Raw genomic sequence first — 19113 nt, 5'->3', positions numbered from 1 at the left:
TGAGAATAATTGCTGTTATTTTAACATATCTATTTTAAGTAAGCAGTTTCAGCCACAATAGTGTTTGGTACTTGAAAAGCATAGAGATGATACTGTGAGCTAGTTTAAGACAAGCAATTTCTACCTATAATGATTTAGCTGGGTGCTGGGAGCATAGTAATGTGCCATCAGACCAACATCTGTATTTAGTTCATGACTTTTTATATTCATTAGAGCCATGAAATTTGAAATCCATCTTTGCAAGTATCTGCCTTTTGAAGAAAAATAAATACTATTTAGAAATTATTTTATAGGTCCTTCTTGATGATCAAGACTGAAAAGGCAGGTGTGGAATGGCTACTTTGTGGAAAACGTTTTCCTTTGGTGATTCTGTTCCTTGGTCTTTGTGCAGTGATTCTGGAGTACAGTGGTTGGTTGATTACACCCATGTAGTTCGCAACATTGCTTTTAGTTCAGTGGGTGTAGTGGATTACACATTTTGGCATGGATTTCTGAAATTCTCAATATTACTACATAGGCCAGAGTCATGGAAGTTTCATTTGGTATTTGTTAGATGCAAGAGCATTTATCCTTTGAATCACTCTGTAGAGTATTAAAATGTATTTTTTTTTCAACCTGTTCTTAAGTAGAAAGTGAGACTCAAAAGCCTTGTATAGTAGAAGTACAAGTATGAAATTTAATGAATGTTCATTTTCAGAATATTTAATTTGTTAACTGAACTAGCATTGTTTTTTTTCTCAGGTCCTCCAGGCCCTCCCGGAGGCATAAGAGTAGAAGAAATTAGAGACACTGCTGTAGCACTTACCTGGAGTCGTGGAACAGACAATCATAGCCCAATTTCTAAATACACTATCCAGTCAAAAACCTTTCTATCTGAAGAATGGAAAGATGCCAAAACAGGTAAGAGTAATGCCAGAAGTAGTAAAGCCAATAGGTTTTTAAGTATTTGATTGTTAGAAAACTTGTCTAATCAGAAAATAATCATAACAAAAAGATAACAGGGATGCTATTAATGTCTGCTACAGAGTTTGGGAGCAGGTACCGTCCTATCAGTAAGTTGTCAATAGGTTTGTTCCTAGCAATTTGAAGGCCTGAACTGAATGTCAAAAAATACAGAAAAGAACAGCACAGAGTTTTTACCTGTTTTTTGCCTCTTTCCTTGTTGCTTGAAACATTCCACATCAGCTACTAGAATCATTAAAGTTTTACTTACAGGTTAATTTTGATGACAAACAGGTGTCTTCATTTCTATATTTGTTATGCAGAAAGTTGGTTAAAATTCTCTGCTTTTTCCTGGGAACAGTCTGGGTTCCAGTTACATTAAAACTGGCATCCCTAGAGAAAACATAGCTAAGATTATCCTTCTAACCACTGGATGTCATTGTTGTGCCACATAATTGCAGTTGAGGACACAGCTACCTGAACACAGGGCATGCTAATGTATAGTTTTTTGCAAGGTTTAACATAAACACATAAATTATTAAAATATTTTAAAACTAGTAGTATCTTTGAATACTTTATGAAAGATAGAGCTGCCACAAGCTATACAGAATTGTCCTGTCAGTATGATTATTATGCCACTGTAATAAATTATAACTGAAGTGCCATTCTGTGGAATTAGGGCATCACATACTCAGCATTTCTAAATACGAAGAATATAAATAGTTTCAACTGCTGCCTTTCATTTAAGTTGTCCCTTGAAATTACAGAGGTAGATGTCAAAGAAATAGACTGACATATTGGCCTGAAAATTTGTTACATTCTTCGGGTAAAAAGTTAAAAATACTAGTCCTACTGCCTTAAATCATATTTCTCTCCTAGAATAGGTAGTGGATGTAGCTCTATTGCATATAATTACCTCCAGCAGCCAACACCAATACATAACATGTTAAAGTACCTTGGAAAATAGAACTAGAAAGTTCCCAGTCTCTTCCTGTCCCTTATATCTTATTGTATAGCTTCTGTAGAAGAGAATTATTTAAACTTTAAAAAGAATCACAGAATCCCGAGGGTTGGAAGGGACCTCAAAAGATCATCTAGTCCAACCCCCCTGCAAGAGCAGGGCAACCTAGAGTACATCACACAGGAACTTATCCAGGCGGGCCTTGAATATCTCCAACGTAGGAGACTCCACAACCTCCCTGGGCAACCTGTTCCAGTGCTCTGGCACTCTTACAGTAAAGAAGTTCTTCCTGATGTTAACGTGGAACCTCCTATGCTCCAGTTTACACCCATTGTCCCTTGTCCTATCACTGGATATCACTGAAAAAAGCCTAGCTCCATCATCCTGACACCCACCCTTTACATAGTTGTAAACACTGATGAGGTCACCCCTCAGTCTCCTCCAAGCTAAAGAGACGCAGCTCCCTCAGCCTCTCCTCATAAGGGAGGTGTTCCACTCCCTTCATCATCTTTGTGGCTCTGCGCTGGACTCTTTCAAGCAATTCCCTGTCCTTCTTGAACTGAGGGGCCCAGAACTGGGTGCAATATTCCAGATGTGGCCTCACCAAGGCAGAGTAGAGGGGGAGGAGAACCTCTCTTGCCCTACTAACCACACCCTTTCTAATGCACCCTAGGATGTCATTTGCCTTCTTGGCCGCAAGGGCACATTGCTGGCTCATGGTCATCCTCCCATCCACCAGGACCCCCAGGTCCCTTTCCCCTTCACTCCTTTCCAGCAGGTCAACCCCCAACCTGTACTGGTACATGGGGTTGTTCTTCCCCAGATGCAAGACTCTACACTTGCCCTTGTTGAAATTCATCAAGTTTCTCCCTGCCCAACTCTCCAGCCTGTCCAGGTCTCGCTGAATGGCAACAGAGCCTTCTGGTGTGTCAGCCACTCCTCCCAGTTTAGTGTCATCAGCGAACTTGCTGAGGGTACACTCAGTTCCCTCATCCAGGTCGTTGATGAAAATATTAAACAGCACTGGTCCCAGCACCGACCCCTGAGGGACTCCACTAGTCACAGGCCTCCAGCTAGATTCCGTGCCATTGACCACAACTCTCTGCCTTCTTCCTTTCAACCAGTTCTTGATCCACCTCACTACCTGATCATCAAGCCCACACTTCCTTAGCTTATCTATGAGAATGCTGTGGGAGACAGTATCAAATGCCTTACTGAAATCAAGAAAAACCACATCTACCTTTCTACCATCATCCCTCCACCTGTCACTTCCTCATAGAAGGCTGTAAGGTTGGTCAAACATGACTTCCCCCTCATAAAACCATGTTGGCTGTTCTTAATAACCCCCTCATCCTTGATATGCCTAGAGATGGAGTCAAGAATAAGTTGTTCCATGACCTTTCCAGGGACGGAGGTAAGGCTGACCGGTCTATAATTACCCGGGTCCTCCTTCTTGCTATTCTTATAGACTGGTGTGACATTTCCCATCTTCCAATCCTCAGGCACCTCTCCCGTTTCCCACGATTTACCAAAGAAAATAAAAAAAATATTGTAGAAATTAGAGCTTTTCAAATAACTGATGATTTGCTTTTGTAACAATATATGCAGGATGGAGGATCCTTTTAGACAGCCTCTACTTTTCTCAGGATAAATTATAAACAGGGTGGCAGCTCTGGTTTTGTTTCCTTTTGTGTTGTGTGTTACTGGAACTAGAAATGTGAGTAGGAGATACAAGTGTTGGATTCAGATCTTTGCTCTGGTTCAGAGTAGACACTTGAACCCATCTCTCTCACATCTCAGGAAGATTCTCTATTTGCCTTGTTACACACATGATAGGATGTACTTCTCTGTACCTCTGAAGTTCTACCGCTTTACAGAATTAACGAGATAGTCATTGAGACATGTAGTCAGACTTTGAATTATCCTGTAGCATGCTGAGTGGTATTCACATGGTGAGTTGGACAGGTAGGAATCTAGATTGTTGAATTACTTTTTAAAGAAGCTAACAGTTGAAAAGCTGAAATTAACTATTCTGGTATTTTCAAAATCATTGCTTTTTCATTTGAACTGCGCTGAGTAATTCTGATTAATAGATGGCTCCCTAAAAATATAGGTAAAATCACCATCACTGGCACCACTGCCACCTTTTACTTAATTTCTTGGCTCCTCCCAGCTTGGCTCAGTGTTCATTTTCATATGTAGGTCGCATGATGAACAGTCCATATTGATCTTTCATCAGGGTTTAGGCTATCATTTAATGCTGCTAATTTTCAATGTGTGGAACAGAAAAATATATTTTGGCATTGCACTTTGGAATTATTGTTGTTATTGTTGCTCCTAACATTATTCCCAGCCCAAATCATTCATCTCAGGTTGCATAACATCAAGTTTGTTTCATGAAAGAAGTGTATTCTACTTCACAGTATGGAAATATGTCTGAATGGATTATGTAACAAGTTGTTTACATTTATGTTGCTCTTCCCAGTTAAGGGAATCAGATTCTCATTGTGTTGAGTGTTCATAATTATTCTGGGAATTTGTGGCACATTATGATTAAATTAAGAGATTGAATGTGGCCCATGAAAAGGAATGACAAATTTATATCATGGCTTGGATGCCATAAGAGGTTTGCAATGGCTCTACTGACTGGACAGAAAAATAATTTGAGTAAGGATGAGGGAGGCTGGTGGGCAGGGGGAAAGAAAATGGCAAGTGGTTTTCTTTCTCCTACAGGGCTTCACTTTGGAATTAATAATTTAAAGATCATTAGGTAGAGGAATGTTGTGTCACCATCCAGTACTTACACCACCATGCCTGGGTTTTTTTGCAGTCATCACATTTATACTCTAATTCCAAATCAACTTCCCAGTGCAGAATCTCTCATTTCTCATCTCCCTCTGAATCCAAGACTAGTTTGACAAACCACTTTTCGCCCACACAATAAATGAAAATCCTCTGTTTTTCTATAGATGCAGACAGCTATAGAAACAATCCCTGTTGTTTGTGAACTGTAGACAGTCATGAGTTACTTATGGTAAAGAAGTCTTTACCCTTGTTGGATCTGAACTAGGTAGCAAGTTGTAATGTGCTCTCTAATAAGGTACACCAAATAGGACTACAACTTATAAATCACTCTTTATCATCTGATCGAACCCTACATTTGCATGTCTATATTCATGTGTATTTTTATTTTACTGGTTTTGCATTCCAGATTTCTCATTGCATTTGTCTGTAGGTACAAAGAAATTCTGCAGCCACAATATGTAATTAGTAAGTATATTTCATAACTACATCTACTGTGTTTACTGGTTCACACCCAGTTAAAACATACAGGTCTCTAAGGATTTATACTATATAGTGTCATAGTTTCCAAATTCCTAGTTACTGCCATGAGTACTCCTTGTAAAATGTGGTATTCCCAACATACAACATCAAGTTTCTTTCAGTTGGCTGTGTGTGACTGCAGAATAGTGGTAGTTTTGATGACATCAACCACATTGTTGGCTGATCCTAATGTAAAAATGCAGTTTTCTAAAGCAAATTCTTATGTTTTTTTAGAACCAGCAGATATTGAAGGAAATATGGAATCTGCTACTGTGATTGATTTAATTCCATGGATGGAGTATGAGTTCCGGATAATAGCAACAAACACTCTGGGGACAGGAGAACCTAGTATGCCATCGCAGAGAATTAGAACTGAAGGCGCTCGTACGTAAACAGAATTTTTGCAATTTTATTAATCAATTTTGTAATTTTGGTTTTCATTTGAAAAAAAAACCCAACACATTATAAGATGCAAGTCCAGAGAATATATTTTCAGCCACCCACTGCTGTAGATTTTAGTCATAAAATACCAGACTGTCCAAATGTGATAGTATTGAAGCAGACAGGAAAGAAACATCATGATACAAACACCAAATCTGCCTCCACTGCTGAAACAGAAATATACTGTATCTTTCAGAGACCCCTCACTGTATCTGTGTCAGGCTGTGTATGTATGAATGCATGCACATTCTTGGGACCAGGGTACAGGACTTGGGAAAAAATGTGTGTATTGAACAAGGAAAATGCACATTTGCTATTTGGTTTGTATTCTAACTGAAGAATACATGACAGGATGTGTGTTATACTGGATAATGCAATTTTTCTGAGATTGAAGGTTTGGACTCGTGTTTTCTCACTCCACATCAAAGATGTGACATTATCTGACTCAACATATGCTCTTATCAGTCTAATTACTCAGTATTAAAATCTCAAAGCATATTTAAGGATATCCTTTAGGCTCAAACACATCCTTTTCAAAATGAATTTTCAAAAATGAGGAATTAGATATTGTTATTCAAGATAATAAATTTTGGGTTGACTGTACAAAGGAGATAGCAGTGGTCTAGGAGGTGATGTGTCACTGCAAAAAGACTGTATACCAGTATATCCTCCTTAATACATATTAGCACCAGTATATCCTCCTTAACGTATATTAGCACCCATGCACAATCTAAATATATTTACAATTGTTGTTCCATAGCTTGAGATTTGAAACTAATATCTCAAAGTGTTAAAATTAATTTTTGTAATGAAGCCTGCTAGGTCGTTACTTTGATTAGACAGTATTTTCAAAATAAAATGTACTTGTATTGCAAATTTCAAGATATTTAATAAAAGAGACCCACATATGGTCCAGTAAAAATGTTGTTGCTTAGGGAGAAAGGAAATACAAATTGGTTAAATTAATATGGACAGGGAGGGAAAAACCACAGAACTTTAACGCTGAAGTAGAAGAAAATTGCCTATAAAATTGACTACTATCAAACACTTTATGACTTAACAGCTGTATTTGAAGGCCCAGGAATCTAAGTGAGAAATCTACACATGCTTCCTGGAGTGCTTGGTGCACAGTAGACATTTTTGAAATGTCAGAAAAGAAGCAGAAAGGGAGGGGGAAATAATGCTCACATGTCTCTATGATTCTATGATTCTATGTCGAATAGCGGTAGTGTTCTTCAGCTTGCAGCGTGCCACAGTGTTCATGGTATTCATTGTAACCTCCCCCAAAAAATCCAGTTTTGTAACAGGATGCACAGGATGCAGTGCTTTTGTAAGAGGTAGTCTGTTTAGTTTGGTGTCTGATTCCCCATGTACAGCAAGACTTTTTTGATGAAACAAAGCAAAATGTTAATGTAGTCTTTCTAGGCATCAGCCAGCACTTCTGGCCATGCCAAAGTAGGGTATAAATTAGTATAAGTTTGCAGATTAGCTTCTGTGCCCAAGTGTATTTTCTGCCAGGAGGTGGAATTTGTTATAAGCAGCAATAACAGGATTTGGGTTGCACTATCAGCTTTCATGGTACTACAGAACCAGCACTGTATGTGCATTTTCATGTAAATCTGAAGAAGGTAAATATTTTATTGCACAAACAGCCCGTATTCACACACTATAGTTATTTTAAACATTTGTTAATCAGTGCTGCATCTTTGCTGTACTGTATGGGTGGCAAATAATGTGTGTTAAACTCAAATGTTATTGGTCTTCTTCAGTTTTGAAGTCCCTCTTTTAGATAACTGCAATTTCAGTAACTTTTATTAGCATGTTAAGAATGTGTGCTATAATTTTTCTTTTTAATGAAATCTGCTTGCTTCATCAAGAGCACATTTCACAATGATTTCTTGTAATTCAGTGGTTCAAAGTCTGCTTTTATATATTTTAGCTTCTGGATGCATTAGAGTAATTGCCTAAGTATAGCTGTATGAATAAGTAACCTGGTCTTAATGGAGAGAGAAACCTGGGTTTAATGGCTGAGAGAATGAGGGGGATTCTATTGAAAAGGGTGATTTCTAGGACATTAGACAGTCTTTTTTCTCTTTTTTGGTAGCCTGTGTATCTTCTTTGACTACTTAAGCACCAAAGTTGTATGATTATAATAGATAGTATGACTAGTGTGTATTTCAGTAACAACTAAAGGTAGAGTAATAAGTTCAAGCTTCCTCTGGCATTGTCAAGATATGTATAGACCTCATAGCAGCCTTCCAGTATCTGAAGGGGGCCTACAGGGATGCTGGGGAGGGACTATTCATTAGGGACTGTAGTGATAGGATAAGGGGTAATGGGTTGAAACTTAAACAGCAGAGGTTTAGACTGGATATAAGGAAGAAATTCTTTACTGTAAGGGTGGTGAGGCACTGGAATGGGTTGCCCAGGGAGGTTGTGAATGCTCCATCCCTGGCAGTGTTCAAGGCCAGGTTGGATGAAGCCTTGGGTGATATGGTTTAGTATGAGGTGTCCCTGCCCATGGCAGGGGGGTTGGAACTAGATGATCTTGAGGTCCTTTCCAATCCTAACTATTCTATGTTTAGTCTCATTCTCTCGTAATTTGTTTTCTGGAAGGCCAAAACCATGCACTGGATGCTGATTTCAATTTCAAATGTATTCTTACATATCTTTATCCTTACTGAAAATGAATTTATCTCTGCTTTGTGTTTCTCCTCAGCTGACCCTCAGAGAAGGCCTCAGCAAATATCTTACTTAAATAGTGTGAGAGCACTTAGGAACTATTCCCTTACTATCTTGTGACACTCGCTTATTAGTGGAGAAAATGCCTGATTATATAAGAATTTTTAACACAAAGAACATGTTCATGTAGATAGGGCATATAGTTAATGCATCTACCCATTCTGAACATGCCAATCAAAAAGACATATGCCACTAATCTACAGTAGGATTAGGTTGCCAGATGCTTCAAAGATATATCCATGGGTTTAATCTTACACATTGCAAGTAAATGTGTTGAAGTAGATGCAGCTGATCACAGTCTGTTAAGGTAAATACATGCATAAGTAAGTCCTGAGTGCTTGAGCTCTTGGCATACCAACATCTGAGGAAGCACAAGAACAATGTACAGTGCTTTTCCGAGGACCTATGAGGAGTATTGAGTTTCTAAATATTTGATTAAATATTTGTAGAGAATATAGTTAAAAAGAAAAATGATTGCTGGCTATGGTTGGAACTGGGATGTTTCCTGCATCAGTAGCTATATATTAGAGTTGTAAAGACCACAAGTTCTGACAGCTGTTACAGACTACTCTTATTTTAATTGTGTGTGCCATGAGTGCTCATTGTGTACTGTAAAAAGAAATGTAAATGGTGATATTTTAGTGACTGCATACTTTGTAGTAAGTTTTCTCATCTCTTATATTTTTCTAGCCCCTAATGTGGCTCCTTCTGATGTTGGAGGAGGGGGTGGAAGCAATCGAGAGCTGACAATAACATGGATGGTAGGTACTGCACTAAGGTGCACAAAACCTCTGCTTACTCGTATCTGATTTTGCTCCTTCTGATACCCATGGAAGGTTTGTCACTGGCACCTGTGAGAGCAGGATTTGTACACAGTATATAAGTTTTCAGATTTTTCTCATAAAAATAGGTAAAAAAGAATGAAGAAGACAAAATTTTAGATGTTTATGCATTGGACATTTCTAAAATACAATCTAAAACATTCTCTGAGCACGCTTCAAAGTGTTTGAAATAATGCATTAATTTAACCACATTTGAAAATTCTTTATATTGTATCTTTCTTTGAGGCTTATTGTAAGTTATAACTTAATAGCATGCAGATTCCCTTACTACAACTAAAAGTAGGATGCCTTATGACTTTAATGTGCTGTGCACATATTTACAGGCTTTATTAAAAAAATACATTACCATTTTATGAACTAGCCTGTTATAATTATTAACTTCCGTTTTAAGGGAATTCTTGTATAGTCACATTTTATGAGGTTTAGTTTATGCTGGTGTGACTAGTAACACAAAACAGTGTTGCCCCATGCCACAATTTAGCCATGCACTGGTATCCATGTACTTATGATGATGTGTTTTTTTTTTTCCAAGCCATTAATTTTTCTTTAATGATTATATTTTAAGCAAAATAAGGAAAGGGAAAGGTATAGAGATAAAATGTTAACTACAAAAATAACGGAATGCAAAGTTCAAAAAATTAGAGTCTTACCAAAAAAAGCTTTTCAGTAAGCAAAGCTTTGAGAATCTCATCTCTCTCATGTATTGTAGGCATTCAGTCCATGATATTTTTCTCTTAAAAAGTCTTGTGAATACATGGCAGGGGGGTTGGAACTAGATGATCTTAAGGTCCTTTCCAGCCCTAACTATTCTATAATTCTACGATTATATATATATATAAATGCTGTCTTTATACAAATGATGTTCTGGTATTTAAGCAATGGTTTTTAAAATTTACCTATACTGTTGAGAAAAAAAAAATACAAAAAAATCCAGGGAAGAAGGGAAAGAGACAAGCAATTGGGAAGAAAGCAAAACCCAGAATAAGAGAGGATAAGTTTTTATAAGCAAACTTGTTCTGTAGGTGAAAATTGCATGGAAAAAGAGAGTGAAGTCTTTTGAATGATGTTTGGGAAAACTAAGGAGGTAAAATAGAGTAAAAAAAAAAAAAGCCTGTCTAATTCATGCCAGAGCCTATCAGTATCCAGCAAAAATAGAGTTACAGAAGCATTACCTCTGGCAAAGAAAGATCATTAAATGTTACGTTTGAAAAAAAACTACCAAGTTTATCTTGCTACTGTTTGCCTTCATAAGGCTATGAGGCACATAAGGCACATTATGTTTGTGTCGTTTGAGGATTAGTTTCAGATGTAGCAGCTTATTTACCTCTATGAAGAGGGCATTTTTTTTTGTGGAAATATCATCATTCCAACAGCAGCTTTGTCATCGTTGTATAGGAATCATCCTTGCAAATGTACAAATTTTAATTCCTATGCATAGTTCCTTCTTTTTGTACTTTAGATTGATTATACCTATTTGGAGAAATTCTCAAGTATGACACAGAAAGTCAGCCATATCTTTGGGCTAACAGATCTGGCCTTTCCTGGTTTGTTTTGTTTCTTTGGATTTCTTCAATTCAATTCAAAATATTTATTCAGCCTTAAGTATTTTAGGAATAAAGAAAAAAAAATCTATATTTCTGAAAAAGAAAGATCCACATTTCTGTTAAAATACATTGAAAAGGTTATTTCTTAGTTCCACTACAAATAGGCTTGGAAGTAGATGGGTCCTAACTGGTTTGATTCTGATCTGTATTTATTTTTGAAGAGCAGAAGTCAGACAAGAACACATGCAATGGTCAGTAGCACAAGACCTAGATTATTTTATTGTTTCTTCACAAGTGCTGTGTTATAAAATCTTTAACAAACCACAGAGCTAATTCTTGCACTGCATATTGAAAATCCATACTTGGGGCATTTTCAGTACAGTGAAAATTTGGCTGTGACTGAACTAAAAAAAAAGAAAATTATAACCAGGACAATAGTGACTAATGCAAGATCTGAAGGAGAAGATCACTTCAGTCATTCCTATATTCATATTACAATTATTTTGCTTATCTAATATCATGCTTTTTACATCAGTCCTGTAATGAGTAACTCAGACAAATTAAGCATGGCTTCAAATATGTAATTCCCAAGAATCTTACAAACTACGTCTAGCAAGATTTTTGAACAGAGGCATTAGATTTGCAGAATCTGACAGACAACAATATATCTATCTGTAAGGCTAAGATAAAGGTGTATTTTGATTCCACCAAATGTGCTGACATTTGCATATGCAACTCAAAATATCCTTAATTAAGAAGAGCAGAACAAAATGTATGGCAGGTTCACACATTGCTGCCAACCCCCTTTCAGTTTTTGTTATGATTCATAAGCCTGAGTTGAATGAGACAGACAGAGATACAATCAAAGCTCTTCTAAGTCTTGTTTTGAAAGAAGAACTGAGAAAGAAAGCTAGAAGTGGCATGCCCATTCTTCCTTATTTTCCCCCATTTGTCTTTCCCTCTTCTACTTACTTACTATGTGTAGCCATTGGAGAGAAAGCTGCTTTCAACATTTTATATAAGACCTCCCAGAACATATTTTTTAAGTTTTAGTTCTGTTTTTTTCAAAGTTTGCTCTGGCTGAAAATCATTCTGAAACTAAGGCCACATCCAGGCTGCTTACTTTGGCATATGAGATAGGATTCTGGTTTAATTTAAGCAGCAACATACAATGATAGATTCAGAAGAAGAGCTATCAAAAGTGACACAGTCCAAGAGATCTTTTACTTTTTTGAATTGCAAGGTTGCCTTAATTTGCTTCTTGTTGTGTTACCTATGCTGATGTTCTAATCCATGTGTTATGTTTCTGAAGACAAAACTTACATATTTCTGTTGTTTGAGAAATTTGGTGAGTTTTCATGAGAATTTTCTTTCTTAGGGAATCTTTGGGGCTTCTTTTGAGTTTCCATCAAATATGAACATCGAAATTTATGAGCTAGGTTGTGGGTTTTTTTGGTGTGTTCCACTAATAACATCTAAGTTTAATGAATACTTACTCAGAATATGTCCACACGTGTTGGCTGAAGGGCTACAGAAGAGGGCAGAAAAGGAGAAGATTCTGTGTTGTACTGCTGCAGGCCATTTGCCTTTGCTGTTTCATCTCTGTGGGGTTTACAGTATGGGAAAAGGTGCTGCAGGAAATTTATTTTCAAAGGATGCTTTTGGTTAGCCTTCAGGTGCACTGATGAATGACATGATTTTGGCCTGTTGAGTATACTGTCTAATAGTTGTGCTAAAGGCTCTGTGAACTGAGGAAGGGTCACTGAATGTACAGCTTTGATAAATTAAGCCAAATTCATTATAGCAGATCATCTTCCATAATTTTGTACTTCCCAGCATTCCTGGGTATTGTAAATTAGCTATAGCTTAAAGAAATATTTTGGTACTTTTAATGTTTATGATAAAAGTAGGAGTAATCTCTCTTAAACTTGTACCAATTAGAAGCTAGGTCAGTAGTCTAAGCCAGCAACTGAACCCCCTCTATCATCAATGAAAAGTGATAGGGTAAATGATTCTTTGGATGTGTCCATCTCTTTTCATCAGCTGTGCAAGTTACCTAGGTGAACAACTTCAGATAAATGAATATCATTTCGGCCAGCCACATAAGTTTTCTTGTCTCTCTCTGTTTCACAAGAATATCTATCTGCACACATGCACATAGATTCATGATGTGTCTGTGTTACATACCTACTATCACTCCTTAAGACAGCCTTTTTTGCTAGCTACAACTGACAGTAATTTTAGTACAGTCATTGTTTCTTTCTGTAGGAGATAACATGATGTGTCTTGCACTGAGTTTGGGGGAGGAACAAGATCTTAAAATGTTTTAGTAGCAGATATGCTGGTACTGCAGATCTGCATAATGAAGATGGTATATTTTTAAAGAGGGTGAGAGTGAACTGTAAAAGCAAACCAGGAAAAAAAGGAACTTCAGCATTTTTACATTGTGAATATCAGTGCCTTCTGTATTATATATATTTTTTCATTAGAGAGCTATTTGCTTAGTTGGCTATAAAAAATGTTTTATCTTTTGCCTCTTTAGCCTTTGTCAAGAGAATACCACTATGGCAATAACTTTGGTTATATAGTGGCTTTCAAGCCATTTGGTGAGAAAGAATGGAGGAGAGTCACAGTTACTAATCCTGAGATTGGTCGGTATGTCCACAAAGATGAATCAATGCCACCTTCAACCCAGTATCAAGTAAAAGTGAAAGCTTTTAACAACAAAGGGGATGGACCATTCAGTCTCACAGCTGTCATTTATTCAGCACAAGATGGTGAGTAAAAGTTTCCAATAAGTTTTACACTGAGGGTCCAGATCAGCACTGCCAGCACTGGTCCTTGACACTGATTTATATAGCAACATACACCTTCAGCAAGGAGGGTGTATATTGCTCACACAAAAACCTGACATTTGTTCTGAATAAAAAGCTTTAGACTCTGCTTTCTATGTGATGCAGAGCACTTGGTTGTACTTGCTGTCAATGAGCATTACACAGAAGTATTCAAGATTCTTCACACTGCTTGTTGAAAGATTTAAGAATTTAAAAGAAATTTTGATCTTCATATTGGTTGCCTAAACATTAACATCATTATCCAGCAATGCCTCTGTGATGTGTTAATACATGTATTTGACATATGTGTAATTTTTTTCTTCTTAACAGACCACACTAAAGCCTATTATTCTAGTAGATCAGTATCAGAATTTATCCCCAAATTGTGAAAGAATGTTACTTCAGTTGTATCCAGTTCTACTTCCAGCATGTTTAGAGTCTAATATAAATTATCCCGACCACATTCTTTATTCTGGTTTGGATGTTAGAGCTATCAAGTGAATAATTTAATGAAAACCTGTTTGACATTCCACTAAAATCTTTTTTTTTTTATTATTTTTGGTGGCATTATTACACATGCGGTGATCTTTAGGATTGAAGTTTAAATGACATTTCCAAACTTAGCATGAAAGAAAAGTACTAGAAAAAGGTTTACTTTAAATCAGAAGAAATATATACAACATCCTAATTGCAATATAATCATTCAAACCTGTTTTAAAAGAATGTGGCTTATTAATTCCTGCCAGAAATCCTGAAAATTGCTCATATTTTTCTTTCCATAAAGCAGAATCTCTTTCACAAAGTCAACAGATCCAGACCAAAGAGCCAAGCAGAGGGATATGATAACAAGGCCACATTCTCACACATCCGACTGTTCTTTACTCTGCGTACTTTATGAGAGATTTATGTCCATGATTCCCATTAGTACTAATGAGAACTTTGCACACAAATCGCCCACACAGAGAGAAAAGATAAAATAGTCCTTCTGTTTCTTACAATAATTCAGGATTCAAGCTAGCAATACTTGGCTATCTATAGAGGTTAATGCTAATAATTTTTCTCAGAAAAAATGTACCTTAGGATATTATCATCAACAGCTGCTGCAGCAAGAGAACAATTGTTTTTGCAACTGTATAAATGAATTAGTAAATAGTTATGGTGTAATAAAAGTCATATCTGCCAAATAACATTTCAGTATCCATCCTTTCTCAGACACATTATGTACAGCTGACTGATAAGCTCTCAAGTGTTTGTATTAGGATAATACTATGTCAGGGATGGCAATGTGTTTGGATAGCTCTCTTAAGTCCAGAGGCATAGCAGAGTCTAGTAGCTCCAAAAGACAGAGGGAAAGCAAATGTGCAGTGGTGCCACCTTCCAGATACAGAAGTCACTTGGCTGCTGATGTTCTGACATAGACTTCAGCAAATTCCAGATACTTGATAGAAACACTTGCGGTTAAATCATACCAGATGCCGACAGCAAAAGGAATAGAAACTCAGTGAACCTGCTTCTTTTCTCTGATTTCAAGCACATGGGTCACCAGAACAGTCAGATACATGGTGATCCAAACCTTCCCACTAGTGCTCACAGCCCTCTGCAGAGCTATGACGTTGACTGCTGACCAGCTGGATACAGGAACTTCAGGGTGGGTTAGAAGGAACTTTTCCAACAGATGTAGCAGAATTTATTCCAAAAAACTGCAGAATTTTCTCCTGGCATTTGGACTTGTACAGTCACCTCCATACGTTGTAGCAATGCTTACTGGTTCCCAGCCTTAACTTTATATATTTACACTTAGAAGATAATTACATGATGACCGCTATGTTTCCAGTGAAGAGAACAGATTGTGAGGCCCACGTGATTGCTGCTTTTTCGGTAGAATTATTGAATTAGAAGGGTGGAGAAAAGAAACTGATGTAATCTTTCTGGCTCAGGAGACACTGTAAAATACTTATAGAACTTTAATGCCAAATAGGGATGTAAATTATTTGGAGCTCATAAACAAGCATAAACAGATAAAATATTGTTTAGAGTATTGTATCAACAAAATTCCTGGCAGTTGGAACTATTCAACATGAAATATTTTGGCAAATTCTAGAATTGATACCATAGAGGAGTCTGACAGTTATTTGGGTAGAGATAAAATGATTACACCTATTCTAGCTGTACTTTTATACCTCCGAATCAGAAAGTGGTATTACTACCATCAGACAATGTCACTTCTCAAAGGTATTAGTAAGATTTTAAAGCAATATGGTCATACAATATTCCATATGGATATGTATAAATGTACATACATAAATAAATATAGTTATAGCATTTCCACTAAGTTGTAAATGTGAGCATCTTTATTCACTTTAGTAACTGGGGAGTTTCTGTGTTCCCATCTGTTTTAAGCCAAATTCCATATCTGACTGCTACTAGTCATACCTGCCATTGCTAGTAGTGAGTAATGATTGCTAGTAATGAGCACACAGCCCTCTTGCTTATCTAAATTGCTGTCATTATGAAAACAATTTTGCAATAATGTATCATTTTTTAATTATACATTTGCATTATTAACAGCTATTGAAAGACAATTACAAAAGGTAACTTTGCATATAAGATTATTTTGTTACCTGAAATACTTTTCATGAGAGATGTAACTTTTTTTTTCTTAACAGTGGCTGTTTTGATGCATAGTTGACTGGATGCCCAATTGGAAGATTAAGTATATGAAAGCTTTCCTCAGCTTGGGCTGCCATGCCCTTCTGTTGCAACTTGTTTCGAAAGGTTCACGACAGAGAACTCTTCTTAGCTTGGAAAGCTTTATCTGTTACAGACATTGCTAAGTTTATGCATTTTTAAATTCCTTACCTCACTTAAAATGCAAGCAGCAGTGAAATTAACAGATTCTCATAATGAAACTAGAACTTAATATTCTAAGCCCTGAATAAAAGCATATCACATGATCAGGGTCTGTATTCTACTTTGGCTGCTGTTCAGAACTAAGAACACAAACAAAATCAACAGTCAGATGTATGCTTGATAGAAAGGTGCTCTTGGATAATTTCACACCTATGCTCAAGTTTATATATACCACTGGCCAGAACTGTATCAAATGTCTGAACTGTATCAAATGTCTGGTCTATAAAAACTTTACATCTTCATGACTGATATACACATGATTATTAATGTGTAACAAGCTTAAAAATATCTGATGTGTATCATCTGTGAGCTGCTGCCCAATTTTCATAAAGGATCGCTGTATGCTTCATTCTATTTATCAAAGCCCAGTTTCAATTTACACACATTTCAGCACAGAATCTGTTGAAGCATAAAAATACATGGTCTGAGCCAAGTAATAGGATCATTGCTTTGTTTTTATAGAGTCATTTTCCATACAGATCATCACTGAATTTAAAGTTTATTCAAGTGAAACCAGATTGAAGATTAACATGCTTGGCTCCTTGATAGCAATAAAATAACAGAAAATAATGGAGTGAGAAGAACCTCTATGAGTGAGTATAACTGAATCACTGGATGAAATTGAATGACTAATATGTGTTTTATCTTCCAGCTCCAACTGAAATCCCTACAGATGTGAGTATAAAAGTTTTATCGTCTTCAGAAATGTCTGTTTCTTGGCACCATGTTTCTGATAAATCTGTGGAAGGTTATCAGGTGAGTTAAGAGGTGACACTGTCTAGCTTCTCATTCGTTTAATTTCAGTGTTTAAATTCAAGAATAATTCCTACTCTAGCATTCTCTCTCTTAAGTTTCACTTCTGTTTAATTGCCATTTGCTGTTCAGCTTTCACATCCTGAGAAACAGATTGATTTTGGTGCTACGTACTTTGTTACTAAAGCATATTAACAAATGTACGTGCTCATTATTTCATGAAAGAATCTTGTCTGTGTTAAGTAACTGAATGCCTGTCTCTGTCTTCTGAAAACATACTGAAATTAAGTATTGAGTGTAATTGTCAACACAGATGTGAAATTGTAACTAACTTATTGTAACTAACTGCTAACTTATCAGCAGTTATTAATATCATTTACCCCCAAATTCTATAGCAAGTGAGATTACATGACAAATACCCAGAATCCAGTATAACAGAGACTTGCTGTTGTGCAAGACAATGATGTTTTGTTTATGGTTTCTATTCTCCACATGAAAAAGAGCTTCAAGCTATATTCATCTGGTCTAAGTGGTACTACCAGTAAAAATTGCTCTTGTCCTTGTACAAAGATGACAACAGCCACAGGGTGGGTGCAACCAGAAATGGCCTTGTAGTACTCTAGAAGGGAAGTCTTAATATCATCCATTCACAGTGGATGCTGACAAACTGCAATGTGCAGCGGGCTTACTTTGGCTGCACTCCAGAAGAGGGATTTGGGCTTTAGTTTGTTAGTGACTTGCTTTGTAATTTAAGTTGTCAGTTGCTTGATGGTAGCCTCTGTGTTCCAAAATAAGCACATACGGATGTGAAAAAACCTCACAGAATGTATTTTTGTAGCTGAAATCTATGAATAAATGTTCTTTTAATTAAAAGTACTTGTTTCTATATTTTCCAATCTCTGTTTCTGTCTCCATGAGATTTATGTAATACTTTTGGGATACTGGAACAACATCATAGCAGAAATCTCAATAAGAACTAGCATAATGCCCCCATATAAAGATTGATTCTACACAGTACACACATAAAGGTTTAAAATTATAAGCAAAGGACACGGGCTTGAAATTAAAACAGTGACATCCATGGTAACTCCTAATTTACTAAGGCACTCCACTGGTTTGGTGTTTTCATAGGGATTTTGCAGCTAGAACAGGATAGGCAAATTCATAGCCATGATTGAGAGCTGGGTGGAGTGCCCAGATCTGTGAGCTGGAGCCAGCCAGCCAAGTAGCTGTGTTGCATCCCCGAGCTGGGCCGTCTGTGCAGAAACTGGGCATGAAGCCTGCACACCCTACATAACCAGATCAGATGCTTGGCAGGCACACACCAGGGGAGTGGTGAGGATGTGGGGAGAGCAGCAACGAGGAGTGCTGGGAGATGTTGGGATTGCAATAGTGATAGAGCAGGACAATGGATGTTGAGAGTTGTAACAAGGAAGAGGGAAGGAAGGTTGGAGGGGTGAGGGTAACTGGACAAAGAACATAGTGGGAGAACTATAGCTTTTGGTCATTTGTATAATTTTACTTCATTTTACACAAAGCTGTCTAAGTTGCTGTCAGGGGACATCAGGGGAAGAAGGTAAGTGAGAGAATTCAGCAGGCAAGAACAAGATACATGGAATATCAATAGAAAAAAAAGGAAAAAAGTTGGAAAGAACCATAGAGGATCTTTGGTCTGGAAAGAGAATTAATCCTGTTCTGATGCAAGGTGGTGTACCCTGGGAATGGACGGAGAGTGCTGTTACACAGACTGTAGATATGTGGGGTGTGGTCTTATTCTGATAGCTGGAGTATAACTTCATCCACTCATTCCTAGAGAAGTA

At 37.0% G+C, this 19113-nt stretch overlaps 1 protein-coding gene across 1 annotated transcript in view; it reads left to right on the top strand.

The window, feature by feature from the left end:
• Window positions 1-19113, top strand: part of CNTN1 (contactin 1) — a 201595-nt gene that overhangs the window by 158782 nt on the left and 23700 nt on the right. The window contains exons 17-21 of the mRNA XM_005148087.3: window positions 742-900; window positions 5462-5611; window positions 9101-9171; window positions 13339-13573; window positions 17193-17296. Of these exons, the coding sequence (XP_005148144.4) occupies window positions 742-900; window positions 5462-5611; window positions 9101-9171; window positions 13339-13573; window positions 17193-17296 (719 nt within the window). The remainder of the gene's footprint in view (window positions 1-741; window positions 901-5461; window positions 5612-9100; window positions 9172-13338; window positions 13574-17192; window positions 17297-19113) is intronic.

The sequence above is a fragment of the Melopsittacus undulatus genome, chromosome 5 (genome assembly GCF_012275295.1).
Source record: "Melopsittacus undulatus isolate bMelUnd1 chromosome 5, bMelUnd1.mat.Z, whole genome shotgun sequence".
NCBI lineage: Eukaryota > Metazoa > Chordata > Aves > Psittaciformes > Psittaculidae > Melopsittacus > Melopsittacus undulatus.
Note: the sequence above shows the minus strand (reverse complement) of the source record. Positions and strands in the feature narration are given on the sequence as shown.